We start from the raw sequence: 15,698 nt of genomic DNA on the forward strand, positions 1-15,698 counted from the left end.
GGGGATGTGTCACTCAATGATTTCCTGAATTCAGAGGCAATAAACAGAACAGGAAGTGGCTCTCGGACCCACTCAGCCTGAAACCGGCCGCGGAGGTGGGGCGGCCTCCCTCCTGCCCCCTCCCTGAGCCAAGCTCACTGGGCCACCAGTCCCGGGCCTGAGAGATGATGTCGGGGATGTGGCCAGGCCCTCTGCCCAAGCCGTCCCTCAGCACCCAGGGGACCTGAGGAAGCCTTCTGAGGATGACGGGTGGGAGCCATGAGCCTCACAGCCTGGCAACCCTGACAGAGGGAGAGTAAAGTGGCCCCATCCTAGTGGGTGGGGACAAGAGAACAAGAGATAAGAGACTCAGTTTGGGTTGGGTCCAGTCTCTTCCCAGGACGAGGATGAAGGATGAGCTCCCCGAAGTCGGGAGCAGGGCAGGGCAGAGGAGCAGGTGGGAGAGCAGCCCTCCCACCGTACCCCATCCCAAAACAAATCACTGCAAAGTACTTGCCCAAGACTCCTGAAATCTCAAGGCTTAACCTCCATTCTCCAGGGGAGGCATTTTTTAGAGAGATTTTTGCTATAGGGTACATGTGCTTGTTGGAGAGACAGAAAGCGGCAGATTACCCCCCCAAGGGGGATGGCCACACTGCAAACCCTTCTCCTCCATTCTTCTCTTGGGATCATTGGCACAAACACACACACCCAGTGTGAGTTTGAAGCCACCGGGTCCGGGACTTGAACCACAGTCAGCCATGTAGGAGTCCAGAGACGTAGCCATTATGTCATCTCCTGGTTCCCTGGGGAGGCATTTTAACCCTCATTTTATAGATGTGGAAACTGAGGCTCAGAGTGGAATGTGTAACAAAGCCTGGCCTCTCCCCATGCCTTTACTCCTGCCCCTCCCAGAGGAGGGGAGGTGTGGTCCTGGCAGCAGCAGGGGGCCTCTGGAGGTCCCACAGACAGCAGCCCCTCCTACTGCCTGGGCCAGGCCGCTCTGCTGCTTATCAGCCACAGGGCTCCATGACACAATCCCGCTCTGATCTCCTGCCCAGCCGGGCCTCCGCCCCCACCCCACCCCTGGACCCCGTTCCCATTTCCTCCCTTTCTGGGTGGGACCCGCGTCTGGCCCCAGCATCACAGTGGGCTGTCAGGAGGGTCGGCTGTCGAGGTCCCTCCTGCAGCCACCCTGGCCAGCAGACTGGGACCGAGGTAGACAGAGGACGGTGGCCTGTGTTTCCCCACCCTAAGACTCTCCCTAAAGAGCCCACCTGCATCCCAGTCGAGCCCCTGGGAGGGGACCTGTAATGGCCTCAGTGTCCCCACTTACAGGGAACAGCTCAGCTCGATGAGGCCGCAGGGTGGAGAGGAGGGGCCGGCTCGAGTATGCACCCAGTTCCAGCCGCGTGACCCCAGCCTTCAGGCCTCAATTTCAACACCTCCAAAGTTGGGAGACATGCTGACAACCTGCGAGGTTACCAGCTCTAGGAAGCCCAGCAGGCACTGAAGAGATGCCCTTGTTACTGACACTATTGTAGCTGTTAGAAGCTCACAGGTGAGGGCCAGCAGGTGACGCGGAGGTTAAGGCGATGCATCCCACATGGCCAACCATGCAGTTCAAGTCCTGGCCGCTGCAGCTTGAAAAATCACACTGGACGCATGTGAGTGCGTGCCCATAATCATCCTGAGAGAGGTGGCTGGGAGAAAGGGACTGCTGCATGCAGGGATGGGGATGGGGCATAAGCCCTGGGGGCCGGGGGTGGAGAGAGGGTGATTTCTCGCCCCTCCCCATCTTTCTCTGGGAAGTACATGTGCCCTGCAGCAGCAGCAGCAGAAGAAGAAGAGAAAGAAAGAGAAAAAGGAAAAGAAAGTTGCAGGCGAAGCCCAGAGAGTGGAAGTCACTTTCCCAAGGCCTCACAGCAGATTAGAGGCATATTTCCAATAGCACGTGGCTGGCTGCCTCTGAGACTCCCAGACAGGGACTAGGAAACCCTGGGGTTCAGTCCTGTTTGTTTGTCAGAATTCCAAGAAAGAAGCTTCTTAGAGTCTCAGTTTCCCTGCCTAGAGGAGGCCCTCAGTCTCCCAGGAGCCTGAACGGGCTGGGACTGGGAGTTGGGGAGGAGTGGGGGGCAGGGGGGGGACAGAGAGCCTGCCGTGTCCCCTGGAACAAGGAATCCGGGCTGGAGCAGGGCGCACTCCAGGGCTCCCTGCCCTGCGGTCTCCAACGCTCGCCGATCTCGGCTCCAAGCCGCAGGCAGCAGCGCCCCCCACTGCCCAGCACGTAGCAGGCACCATGGCCAGGGCCTCAGGCCAACCCGCAGCCAGTGCCTCCCTGGGGCCAGGCGGGGAGGGATTTGGGGACTTGAGGAAGCGAGCGCCGAGTCGGAGGCTCTGGAAAGAGGGTGGGCAGAGGCCATCGGCCCAGGCAGAAGACGCAGGCAGGGCAGAGAGGGTCCTACAGGGGCCTGTGCCCTGTCCGACAGCTCTCGGGGAGGAATGCCCTGAGGACCTGCCACAAGAGGGCGCCAGGACCCCGCGAAGCGGGCAGGGGGCTGGAGCCTCTGTCCAGCCACCGGAGGAGAGGAGAAAGAGGCGGGAGGCCTTTCTATCCAGTCCTCACCACAAGTTTGCAAGATGGGATTTATGACCTCCATCTTTCAGAAGGGCAAACCAAGGCCCAGAGAGGTTATATACCTCACCCAAGGTCACAGAGCAAGAAGCAGGCAGAGCAGGGAGTCCAGCAAACCCAGGGACTCCTGGCTGCAGAATCCGGACTAACAGACAACTCTTTTTAAGTTTTTGCCATAGGGCACTCACACTCACCAGAAAGAGACAGAGAGGACAGAGAGAGGGACAGTGAGAAATCGCCCCCCAGCGAGGATGGCCACAATCCCTTCTCCATTCTCCTCTCGGGATTTGGGGCATGGACATATACCCAGTGTGATTTTCAAGCCACTGGGTCTGGGAGTCAGACCGCAGTCTCCCAGTGCGAATCCCACACCTTAATCACCACACTGCCTGAGCCCCCAAGCCCCCCACTCTGAACCAGAGTGCCAGGTGATCTCAGCACCCCAACCCAGGACAGACCTTGGGGGCAGTTTTGCACCCTCCTAGAAGCCTCTTCCCAGTCCTCAGGAACTGCAGACGACAAGATCGGGGTCAAGATGCTTCTGTGATTACTGTGCCAAGCCCCCACCAACCCCTCGCCACCCTATGCCAGGCTCCATGGAGCATTGTCTCCCCGATATGACCTCATGAGCTGGCGCTTCCAAAGTGTGCCCACTTTCTAGCACAATTATAGGTGTAAAAAAAGCTGTCAGGTCCTGCATTGGCCCAAGGTCAAGAGAGCAGAGCCCAAGACCTTGACCACCCTGACCGATCACATCCCAGAACCTCCCACGAGGGACCCCATGACCCACTGCGGCCCCTCCTGGAGGGACAGGGACCCTTTCCTCTCACGTCTCTGTCTGAGGGAAGGCGAAGAGTCCATGGGTCCCTACTCTCCACAGCTCTGGGGAAAGGGAAACTGAGGTCCCTCAGAAATCCAAAAACTGGGGCCAGCAGGTAGCATAGTGGTTTAAGGCATTTGACTCCCACATGGCCAACCACAGTTCAAGTCCTGGACCCAGCAGCTTGAAATTCATGCTGGGCGGAGCATGTGTGTGTGCGTGCCCAAGATCCTGGAAAGAAAATGGAGGAGAAGGGATTGCAGCCTGGCCGTCCCCCTGGGGGGTGATTTCTCTCTCTCTTTATCTCTCTGGGGAGCACACATGCCCTACAGCAAAAAATCTCTCCAAAAAAAAAGAAAGAAAGAGAGAAAAAGAGAAAAGAAGGAAAGAAAAAGAAAAAAAAGAAGGAAGAAAAAGAAAGAAGAAAGGGAAGAAAGAAGGAAAGAGAGAAAAAGAAAAAGAAAAAGAAAAAGAAAAAGAAAAAAAGAAAGAAAGAAAGAAAGAAAGAAGAAAGAAAGAAAGAAAGAAAGAAAGAAAGAAAGAAAGAAAGAAAGAAAAAGAAAGAAAGAAGAAAGAAAGGAAGGAAGAAAAAGAAGAAAAGGAAGGAAGGAAGGGAGGAAGGAAGGAAGGGAGGAAGGGAATAAAGAAAGAAGTCAAGGATCGCCCCAGCGGCCTCTCCGGGGCCACATGGAGTGGGGATTCGAGTCCAGACCTCCCTCCAGCCTCCGAGCTCTCCTCTGCCCCTTAACCTTTCTGTGATCTTTAACCCCCACATGTCCATGTGGCATTTTCACGTCTGTTCTCTTCGGTTCTGCCCGGACATCCTCCGAGCGTCCAGGGCATGTCTTAGGTGCCTGTTACGTAGAGGGGAAACTGAGGCCTGGAGGGCGGGTGGGCCACCGGGAGGCCCTGACACGTGAGGTCTGCCCGCGCTGAGGCTCAGTTCGGGGGGTGGCTTCCACCCACAGCCCTGCCCCACTGGGGAAGCCTACCGTGGTCTGCGCCCGCACTCGACCCTCTGGAGTCTCGAGGATGTTTGTCGGAGCTTCAGCGGGACATCGGGGACACCGTTGTCTTCGGGGCTGGGGCCCCTCTGCTTCCCTCTCCTGCTGACCCTCCTCTGGACACGGCTCTCACCCCGCCCCCTCTTGACTTCCCGTCAGGAGCCGGTGGCCTTGAGGCTCCCCCCACTTCCACCCACCCCACCCCCTCTGCCCAGGGCTGGGGACAGGTGTGGAGGGCCCCCAGGCTCTGGCCGGACCCCACCTGGTACAGGTGAGAGCCGGGTCTTCAGGGTGGCCTGAGGGACAAGCGGCCAGGGCGTGGGGAGGGGGCGTCTGCCCGATGCCCCTGCCGGGTGCTGCGTGGCGTGGCCGCTGGGGCCTGAGTCACAGCTGACTGGGCCGCACCCAGCCCGGCTGGGTGACCCAGGCCAGCATAAGGCGATGACTGGACAACCCTCCACATGACCAGCCGGGGTCGGCCTTAGGTGTTTTGACTCAGACCTGCCATAGGCCGTGTGCACCCCGGCCATCCTCCCTCATCCCTGTCCCAGGGCTGCAGACACCCCTGGCCATAACGCCCCCAGAGCTGCCACTCCCTGGCCAGCACCCACCTCCGAGCCGTGGGAGCCACCTGTGCCGTCTGGCCTGCCCTCTGCCCAGGGCCCCACCTGCCCAACCCTCTCCCTCAGGGACCTTCGCCCCTCCCTGAGCCCGCCCAGCCCTGGGGACGCCCAGGAAGCAGGGAGCCAGCCTGAGCGCTGAGGGCCGCCTCGCTCTGCCTGGACTGTGACCCCTCCCTCAGTGCTGGAGAAGGGGTTCTGCGGGCACCCCACGTGCCACAGATATGGAAGGTGGGAGGCAGGGGGACAGGGACAAAGAAAGGAGACCCGTGAAAGAGGAGACTGAGAAGGAGGGAAGGGAAGAATGAAAGAGAACAGAGAGAAGGAAGCCATTGATCACACACCCGCTCGGGGACAGCGCTGCCATCGGCCTGTTTGTCTGGGAGATGGGCCAAGGGAGCCCCCCGTATGAAGAAGGGGGCTGAGGCTCAGCCAGGGGCAGGGGTGCAGGCTTATTCCCATTGCTTCACTCTAAAATACCTTCTCATCCCTCCCTAAAGAGAAGAAAAAAACATCACATTAAATCTGGTGTAAGGCCAGACGGTGGCCCCGCAGTAAATTGTGACACTCTGAGGCTGTTTCACATGGGAAGGTCCCAGGTTTGCATCTGGAGACCTCCCTGAGCAAACCTGTGTCCCACAGCCTGGGACTGGCTGAAGTCGGGGAGGGTCGTGGTGTTGGGACCCTGTTGGGAGTGACTCTGTGGGAGTGCTGTCTCTTTGTCTCTCTCTGTCTCTTTTCTTCATAGGAGAGATAAATAGACATAAAAATAAAAAAAAAATAAAAAAAATAAAAAAACTGATGGTCAGCAAAGGGTCTAAGACCATGGAGGCACCAGGAAGGCCCAGCTTCGCACCCTGGCTCTGCGGTCTCCAAGCCGTCAGTGTGCTTCATAAACCAGCAACAGCCGGGACCCCTCCATGCCTTGTTCCCACACTTCCCCACCCTACAGGCTTCCCGGTGCTAAGGCACGGCTGAGCTTTGTGTCTCCCCGACATTCCAGTGTGCAGAGCTGGGCGCAAAGGTACTAAGAGGAAACTTAATACCTTCATGGTGTTGGAAGGGGGCCTTTGGGTGTGAGCACTTGGTTAGGGTGGGCCCGAGGGACTCCTGGTGGGTGTACATGGAGAGGGAACAAACAAGGGACACGTGTGGGCACACACCCTCGCACTCCTGTCCTCTCATGATGCGACCTGCGTGGCCTCTTCCAACAGGAAGACCTTCGCCAGATGTGGCCCCTGGACCTCCAAACGTGAGCCAAATAAACCTCTCTTCTCTTGAGTTTCCCAGACTCGGGTATCTTCTGTTATTAGCCACGGAGCAGGAAAGGGACAGGCCCACAGGTAGGGGTGGGAGGTGGGTTTCACGCAGTGTTGACAGATTTTGTGACTGTCACCCTAGAAATCAGCTTTGGAAAAAGTCCAGCTTCAAATGGAGTCTGATGGCAGGACCACACCGGACCCCTCCTGCGCTGGTGCCAGCTCATCATTGTCAGGATTGCTGTGTCCCTTCACTCAAGTCAACGGAGGGAGCACACTTTAATCTGCAGGGACACGAGACATCGCCCGTTAGGGAGGAGGTGCCTGCGGGACATCAGCTTGCAAGGTTCTCCTCCTGGGGAATGCAGCCCCCCACTCGAGGTGGTGGGGGTACCTGAGCTGGCCCTCCAGGGTGGGAGGTTGTGAGCACCAGGGAGGGCAGACTGCACTGCCGAGTGTGGACTGAGTGCAGAGGTGACCCTGAGCGCTGGGGGCCTCGAACGCTGCAAGAAGTGGAACTAGTGCCCTGGCAGTGGGACAGGAGAGAGGCTCAGAGGCTGTGACAGCAGACAGGATCGTGGCGAGACGTTTAGACTGTGTCTCTGGAGCCAGGCCCTGGCTGACGATGGGGAGACAGGAGCAGAGTACGGAGAAACCCCAGGGTGAGTGGGAGCTGAGGTGAGCAGAGCCCACGGCAGGAGAAGGGGCAGGCTGGGATTCTGGAACTCCTGAGTGGGCGAACGGGTGGAGGACGGCGAGTGTGGCTTTGAGGAGCGCAGAGGACTCCCGGGAGTCGTTCCTCCTAGTGGGTCTGTAGATCTGGCCTGAGAGACATCAGATACAGATGCTGGTTGGGGTCACCTGCCACTGTGACTCATCAGGTGGCGTCATGGGGGTGATAAATTCTGATACACAGGGCACGTGGTACCCATCCTATCTGTGTCCCGTGGGGTAGCCAGCCTCGGCCAGCCCTGGCATGGTGAGTAAGGCGGCTGGATTCCACATGGCAACTTAGCAGTTTGAGTCCTGGATAGAGCAGCTTGAGAAACACTTGGTGTGTTTGCATGTGTGCCCCAAATCCCGAGATGACGGAGAAGTGGAGAAGTGATTCCAGTGTGACCGCGCCCCAAGGGCATGGGGGAGTGCTTTCTCACTTCCCCACTCTCTGTCTCTCTAGCGAGCACCTGTGCCCTTTGGCAAAGGAAAAAAAAAAAAAAAAAAGCCAGCCTCGGACCCACCTCCTGGGTAGGGAGGAGGTGAGGGGCACAGCGGGGGGTGGGACAGCCACGCTGGGCTTCCCAGCTCTCCCTCCACCGAACACCTCTGCCCTCTCTGAGGGGCAACCTCAGCACCAGCCACAGCGCTGGCTCCCCTTCCACCCCGGGAACCTGAGTGCACCCGGCTTTGCTTTCAGCGTCTACCGCCTCCGCCTACAGCTTCCCATCATCGAGGCCAAGGAAGTCCCCTCTCTCCCCTGCTGGGCGGGGCAGACGTGAGAGAGGCCAGCCCTGCTTTAGGGGGCCTGGAGCCAGGGAAGGCCAGGACTTCAGGTGTCGCCCGGCTGAGACAGTGCTGCGCTTGGACTGTGTCCCTTCCCAACCCCCAAGACATGGTTTGAGCCCCTGTAGTGGGATTAAGAGGGTGAAAACTAGACCTAGTAAGGGTGTCAAAGGCGGGTTCTTTGGTGGACGGCCCATGTAGCCTAGTGGTTGAGAGAGTCTGGATCCCACATAGCCGACTTTGGTTCAAGTCCCAGGCCTGGAGGTTTGAAGAATGCACCAGGAGTCCAGCAGGTGGCATGGTGATCAGGGTGCTGGATTCCCACATGGCCAGCCATGGTTCCAGTCCCAGACTCGGCAGCTTGCTTTCTCATTTTCCCTCTCTCTCTCTCTGGTGAATTAAAAGTAATGATAATAATGAGATAAGGTTGAGTAAATAATTTCTTTAACAAAAAGAGAAGAAAAACACACCAGGAGCATGTGTGTGGATGGCCCAACAGGATGGGACATGGAGAAGAGATTGCAGTGTGACCATGTCCCATGGGAGGGTGCTTTCTGCCTCCCTCCCGCTCTCTCTGGTGAGCACAAGTGCCCTCTTGCAGTTAAAAAAGAAGAAAGGGGGACCAGCAGATGGTGTAGTGGTTATGTCACTGGACTTCCATGTAGCCGACCACAGTTCAAGTCCCGGACCAGGCAACTTAAAACTCACACCAGGCGTCTGTGCGTACATGCCCAAGATCCCGAGAGGAGAATGGAGGAGAAGGGATCGCAGTGTGGCCATCCCCCTGGAAGGTGATTTCCCTCTTTCTTTCTCTCTGTCTCTCTGGCAAGCACACGTGCCTTATAGCAAAAACCTCTCTTAAAAAAAAAAAAAAAGAACAGATAAGTAGGGTCTTAGGGGTGGAGCCCAGACCTGGGCTGTGGTGGGTTTAAGAGAGGAAAGGAGCCCAGAACAGACACTGCTGGGCAGGTCTCACCTCGGGACGCGATCGAGACTCTGCAAGGCCCGCAGCAAACGTGGCCTGGACCTTGGGCCCCCAGCCGCGAGCTAAATGAGCCTCTGTTTTGCTGTCGTCTGTTTGTTTTTGCTGTGGAGTGCATATGCTCACCGGGGAGAGAGAGAGAGAGAAATCACCCCCCAGGGGGGATGCCCACACTACAGTCCCTTCTTCCCCACCCTCCTCTTAGAATTATGGGCATGTGCACACACGTGTCTAGCATGTTCTTGTCTTTTTTTTTTTTTTTTAAGAGGTTTTAGCTATAGGGCACGTGTACTCGCCAGACAGACAGAGAGAGCCAGAGAGAGAAAGCGAGAAATCACCCCCCGGGGGGGATAGCCACGCCTCAATCCCTTCTCCTCCATTCTCCTCTCGGGATCCTGGGCACACACGCACATGCACCCAGCGTGAATTTTAAGCTACCGGTCCAGGATGTGAACCGCAGTCGACTACGTGGGAGTCCAGCGACATAGCCATTATGCTAACTGCTGGTCCCTCCTTTTTAGTTTTTGATATAGGGCGGGTGCGCTTGACAGAGAGAGACACAGAGAGAGAGAGAAAAGGAAAGCGAGAAATCACACCCCCCCCCCACCCAGGGAAGATGGCCACACTGCAATCCCTTCCAGTCTCTCGGGATTGGGGGCATGCACACACATGCTTCTGGCGTGATTCTCAAATCACCTGGTCCAGGACTTGAACCATACAGCTTTTGATATAGGGCGGGTGCGCTTGACAGAGAGAGACACAGAGAGAGAGAGAAAAGGAAAGCGAGAAATCACACCCCCCCCCCACCCAGGGAAGATGGCCACACTGCAATCCCTTCCAGTCTCTCGGGATTGGGGGCATGCACACACATGCTTCTGGCGTGATTCTCAAATCACCTGGTCCAGGACTTGAACCATACAGCTGGCCATATGGGATCCAGTCACCTTAACCATGATGCCACTGGCTGCCCCTGAACCTCTGTTTGTATACATCACCCAGTTTGGGTTTTCTTTTGTGCTCCTCGGTGCCTCGGCTTCCGCCGTTGGCAGACTGCCCTGCCTTCTCGTTCGGGCTGGGAGGCTGGGGCCCATCTGCCCTGCTTCCACTGAGTTCCACACGCTCTGGGTGCTGGACAGAGTGGGGCAGAGCAGGCGTGGTCCCCGTCCTCGGCAAGGCCAGCACAGGAGGGAAGGCACTCATGTCACACTGAGCGAGTCCCCAACACTGGACAGTTGTGAGACAACTTAAAACCAAGTTGCTCGACCCAGACAAGGGGGAAGCTGAGGATGCACCCTGGAGCAGAGATCTGAGGAAGAGAGATATTTACCAAAAGGACAGGGGACAGCGTTCCAGCAGGGAACAGCAGAAATGGAAACTTTGCAGCAGGAAGGAGCCCCAGGGGATTTGGAAGCCAGAAGGCGACCATGTGGCAGGAGCTTTATGTATTTATTCCACGGTGGGCAAGGGGGAGCTCAGGGGAGAGGAGCAAAGGGCCCTCACTAGGCCCTTGGTAGTAGTCTGGAAGGCACTGGCAGCTACCAGGGTGGACGGCTAGTTGAGAGTCGGGGGCCGGCTTTCTGGCCTCAGCCGTGCCTGAAGCCACTCTGTGTTCTTGAGAAAGGTACTTCCACTCTCTGGGCCTTTCTGAGAAACCACAATGCCCTCCCTTGATACTCCGATCCTTGAAGCCCAGAGCCTTTGCCCTAGCTGTTCCCGCCACCCCTCTGCAAGTCATCCAGACCACAGCACGGACGTCACCTCTCCAGACACTGCTCTGGCCACTCGCATGGCCTGACTGTCCCGCCGTCTGTTACGTCACCCGCTTCATCTTTGCCGAGCTCACACTGCAATCTCAGACGCTCCCGTTGGTTCTTTTGCCTGTCTGTGGTCCGTCTGCCCCTTGCCCCAGAACTCTGTGCTTTTGGGGACTCATGCAAGTGTCAGAGGCGGGGGGACCAGGAAGATGCTCCACCCTGGAGTCCATCGGGCCTGAATTCACACTGTGTCCGTCCTGTTCATTGGCTCCAAGGATGTGGCAGGCCAAACTGTCTGAGCCTCGGGCTTCTCACTCACACATCAAGTCTGTCTGTTGCAGGGAACCCAGGACAAGCCCTCCTCCACCCAACTGTCAGGACCTGTTCGCATCCTGTGTCAGCTCCAGCTGGCCTCTCAGGAAGGGGGTTAGCCAGAGACAGCCACGTCAAGTTCATCTGCTTCTGGAAGGCCTCACCTGTGTTCCCCTGTGGGCATCACCCCGAGGAGGGGTTCTGCGAGTTCAGCGGGGGATTCAGTTTTCTGGAGATGAGATGGAAGCCCTAGCCCCTTGGGTCCCTTTAGGAAACAGTCCTTTTTTCTTTTTCTTTTCCTTTTTTTCTTCCCCCGAGAGCTTTTTGTTATAGGGTGCATGCGCTCACCAGAGAGACAGAGACAGAAAGTGAGAACTCACCAACCAGGGGGGGGGATAGCCACACCCCAATCCTTTCTCCTCCAGTCTCAGGATTTTGGGTGCGCACGCGTGCACGCCCCACATGAATTTGAAGTCACTGGGTCTGGGACTCCAACCATGGTCGACCATGTGGGAGTCCAGAGATGTAACCATTACACCAGCTGCTGGTCCCAGGAAGTAGCTCTTTTTTTTTTTTTTTTTTTTTTTTTTTTTTTATGTATTTATTCCACGAGGGCAAGAGACAGAGATACAAAGGCCCAACACGCCTCGATGCCTGGATCCACAGGGCCCCAGCCAGCCCAGATCACAGATGGACGGATGTCTAGTGTGCTCAGGGAGGGCTCTGGATGCAAACTGGCAACCCTCCCCCCATGCAGGCCACCCACGCAGTGTTACACTGTACATGGGCCACGTCTGGTCCCCAGCAATCTTTTTTTTTTTTTTTTTTTTTAAGGTTTTTACCATAGGGCACATGAGTTTGCTGGAGAGAGAAACGGAGAGAGGGAAAACAAGAAATCACTCCCTGGGGGGATGGCCACGCTGCGATCCCTCCTCTTCCACTCTCCTCTTGGGTTCTGAGGATGCACATATGGGTGCGCGGTATGATTTTTCAAGCCACCGAGTCCGAGACTCAAACCGCGGCCCATCATGTGGGAGTCCAGTGCCTTAACCACCACGCCACCTGCTGGCTCCAGCAACCAGTTGTAAGCACATACTAGGTCACAGGGCCCATCCAAGGCAGAATTGGTTATTCTCTTGTTCATTTTTCAGATGAGGCAACAAAGGCTCCCAGACGTTAATTTGCCCAAAATCATCCAGACACAGCGTGGGGCTGAGGCAGGGTTTTGAACCCTGTCGGGTCTAACTGAATAGAAAGCCACGTCCCGCCTGTCCGAGGTCCCCTGCTGCTCTGGGCCCACCGTTCCCTTCTGGGCATGCTCAGTTCCTGCTGCACATCGGCCGGTCTGCTGCCAGGTGTGTGGCTGAGAGTGTTCATCTGTTCACTGCACAAACAGGGCACCTACTGTGTTCCAGGCACCGAACGTGTCCATCCATGTCCCTCCAGGGTGACTCATGAGCATGTACAAATGACATGGCACACTGACACATACCTGGGCTTACGTGTGCACGGACATGCCTGCAGAGACACACAGGCAGGTGTCTGTGCATGCACCGCACACACACACACACCCCCGAATACTTACAGCTGTAAACATCCATTAAGATCCCGGCTTCAAGGGCCAGCAGGTGGCATGGTAGTTAAGGCACTGGACTCCCACATGGCCAACCACAGAGTCCCAGACCTGGCAGCTTGCTTTTTCACTTTCCTCTCTCTGTCTCTCTGTCTCTCTGTCTCTCTCTCTCTCTCCCTGGTGAGTGCATGTGCCTTACAGCAAATTAATAGTAATAAATAAAAATAAATAAATAATTATTAAAAGAAATGATACTGGCTTCAAAACAAAGCAAGAAGAGCCAGCCCCATAGCCTAGTGGTTAGGGGAGCCAGATCCCATATGTCTACCTGTGGTTCGAATCCCAGCCTCCCTCCTCCACTCCTGAGTGGCTTGAAAAATGTGCCAGGTGCGTGCGTGTGCACCAGCCCAAAATTCTGACGAGACAGAGGGACAAAGAAGAGGGCATCGCAGTGTGACCAGGCCCCACTGGGGGTGTTTCCCGCTTCCTTTCTGTTTCTCTGTCTCTCTCGCTGGCACGCATATCCTCTGCAATTCAATAAAAATAGAGACAAGGCAAGAAAAGTGCACGCACAACACAAACCGGCACACACACCCATGCAAGCCCACCAGCAGCCCACTGTCCGGCCCCCTCGCTCCGCATGCTCCCACACCCTGATACCGCTCGCCCCCCATGGCTCAGTCACCGCGAACCCACGGCCTGTGTCTGAGAAGCCCCCACAGGCCGAACCCCCTGTGGGCAGGGGACGTCCCCTCCTGGACAGAGCCAGGACCTGCAGCCCACCCCCAGGGCTTTGTAACCTGGAGAGCCACCCCAGGAGGCCAGACACCCTCCCCCCTCAAATCCTCTCTCCCAAGACAGCAAACACACGGGAGTTTTAGAAACCAGGCAAATTTTAAATATATGTTAGCACAATATTAACATTAAATACACATCATAAATAAGCCTTATAAATATAAAACTGATAAAAATAGATAAATTAGTCACACGGCTTCAAGGAAGTGGCCCAGCAGCTTCTGAGACTCCCCTCCAGGAAGGCAAGGGTTTCAACATGAGACAATTCCAAGAATCACCACCAGGGGGAGCAGCTAGCCCCGAGCACCCAAGACTGGGCCCTTCCAGGTGCTGGGTCTACTAGAACTGCCTGCACCCACCCTGTGGCCATCCACACCGCAATTCCTGACTTAGCATGTGATGTCCACCCTGAGTCACGGAGAAAACTGAGGTCCAGAGAGGTAAAGCGACTTAGGTCACACAGCAAGAGAGGGCGAGGCTGGAACCTGAGTACTGTTTTCTGGAGCCCGGAGCGGTGCTCCTAGGACACCCTGCCTCGTTACAGCTGCCGAAAGTGAGGTCTCCCAGACGTCCAGGTGTCTGGCTGAAGTGTGAGGAGGCATGGCAGGCCAGCTCAGGCACTGACCTCCCCCTGGGAGCCATGCTGCGGCTGAAAGGAGGAAGTCTGGGGACAGCAGCCCTGCCAGGAGAAGGGCCACAGGCCTCGGGGAGTAAAGCAGGGGGACAGTCAGCCCAGCCATGAGTCAGCCTGTGTCATCAGACCCCTGAATCAATGGAAAGTGGGCCCCGCGTGGCCTGACCCAGCCACCCCAGGACTGGGGAACTCAGCCGGGGGGCCGGACAGCTGACTCTGCCCCCCAGCCCGGCCCTCCTCCTACGCCTTAAAGTGCACTTCTGAGTGGGAGGAAGGAGGGGGCAGCTTTGGAGCCCCGGGAAGCAAACGATCCACAGAGCACCCGCTGCATCCTCCCCCTGTCAAGGGTGCCCCTAAAGCTACCGGGTCAGTCGCACCCTGAACACAAGTCTCTTGCCCCTCCTGGAGGGTCGGTGCTTGCGTTCCAAGTCGAGCTGCGGCCAGACGGGGCTCTGCCTCCGCCTCCGGCTGGGGCTGCTGCCCCACTGACTGAAGACTCGCCTGGCCGAGTGCAAGAAGCGATGGTAGCCGTGCAGAAACCTGCAGCCCTGGAGCTTGCTCTGAAAGGCGTCCGGGGCTGGGGTGGGTGGCGGTGAGGTCCCTGGGGCAGCCGTGGTGGGGGCCAGCTCCGAAGCGCCGCCGAGCAGCTGGGACATGCAGTAGATGTTGTTCTTGAGCCCGAGGATGTTCCACCTCGCCACCCCCAGCTCCTCCAAGTCCTGCGTCTCCGGGAGGTGCTGCTGTAAGACGGCTAGTCTGTGCAGGACGCGCTGGAGCGTGGAGCTGAGCATGCGCAGGAAGTCCCGCCGGCCCAGCGTCCTCAGGGCGTTGTCGCTGGGGAAGGCCCCTGGGCGCTCCGTGCAGTGCTCACTGAATCTGAGTTTGTCCAGACCTTCCAAGCGCATCTGGAGGAACCGGGAAGCCAGGGCGTGAGCGTTGGAGCCCCCCACGAGCGTGCACACACAAACACACACACAGCTTGCTCCCCCGGGGCCTGCAATGCCAGACCTCACCACACTGGCGGATTCTCCCACAGCACAGAAACTGAGGCCCGGGAGGCGGGAGGGCCGGTGGTCACTATGGGCAGCTGGGGGCTGGTGGGGGCATTGCACAGGCGGTGACCACGCTGCAGGGATGTCAGTGAGGACCGGGGACCTTCAGGAGGGCTGGTCTCAGCTCAGGGCCGTGTGCGGGGCTTAGATCAAGGCCCTGGGGGCTGCAGTGGCCCTGTGCCCATCGCAAGACCCAGGGCTGCAGTGGTCCTGTGCCCATCACAAGACCCAGGGCTGCAGTGGCCCTGTCCGATCGCAAGACCCAGGGCTGCAGTGGTCCTGTGTCCATCGCAAGACCCAGGGCTGCAGTGGCCCTGTGCCCATCGCAAGACCCAGGGCTGCAGATGCTGTGTGGTCTCAGCTTCCCGGGTTAGGGTGCAGTTGCGCCAGGACTCAGCTTCCCTGCTGTCGGGTACTGAGTCAGGCATGGGCCTCCTCCCTGTAGCTCACACACACACCCACCCCCTTCTCTGAGACAGAGAAGCCCCAGCGAGGTGCTCACAAAGGGGTCCAGGAGCGTGCTGGTGTCCTGCATGAGGGCCATCTGCTGCTGAAGCTGGCCAAGGAGTGCCTGGTAGTCGCCCGAGCAGCCACCCATGGCCGCCACACTCAGGAACAGCAGTCCGAGGACCAGGCCTGGCAGAGAAGGGGTGGACGATGTTACTGACTTGCCGAGAAAGTAGCAGGTAGGAGCTTGGGGAGGGGGCTCGACAGGCCTCGGGGGACACACCTTGGCACCCCGGGCTTCACCAGTGGAGGGCGGGGGCTGGGCACAGGAA

General features: G+C 57.6%; 2 protein-coding genes across 2 annotated transcripts in view; both read right to left on the reverse strand.

The window, feature by feature from the left end:
* LIF (LIF interleukin 6 family cytokine) overlaps positions 1-4,530 on the reverse strand; it is a 15,989-nt gene extending 11,459 nt beyond the window's left edge. Inside the window, exon 1 of the mRNA XM_006147916.3 lies at positions 4,427-4,530. The gene's annotated coding sequence lies outside the window, so the exon portion shown is untranslated. The remainder of the gene's footprint in view (positions 1-4,426) is intronic.
* Positions 4,531-13,313: 8,783 nt separating this feature from the next.
* The window catches only part of OSM (oncostatin M), a 7,145-nt gene continuing 4,760 nt past the window's right edge, over positions 13,314-15,698 (reverse strand). The window contains exons 2-3 of the mRNA XM_027771614.1: positions 15,422-15,555; positions 13,314-14,772 (exon numbers count right to left, since the gene is read on the reverse strand). Of these exons, the coding sequence (XP_027627415.1) occupies positions 14,227-14,772; positions 15,422-15,555 (680 nt within the window). The 3' untranslated portion in view covers positions 13,314-14,226. The remainder of the gene's footprint in view (positions 14,773-15,421; positions 15,556-15,698) is intronic.

The sequence above is a fragment of the Tupaia chinensis genome, unplaced genomic scaffold, assembly GCF_000334495.1.
Source record: "Tupaia chinensis unplaced genomic scaffold, TupChi_1.0 Scaffold000226_1, whole genome shotgun sequence".
Classification (NCBI taxonomy): Eukaryota; Metazoa; Chordata; class Mammalia; order Scandentia; family Tupaiidae; genus Tupaia; species Tupaia belangeri.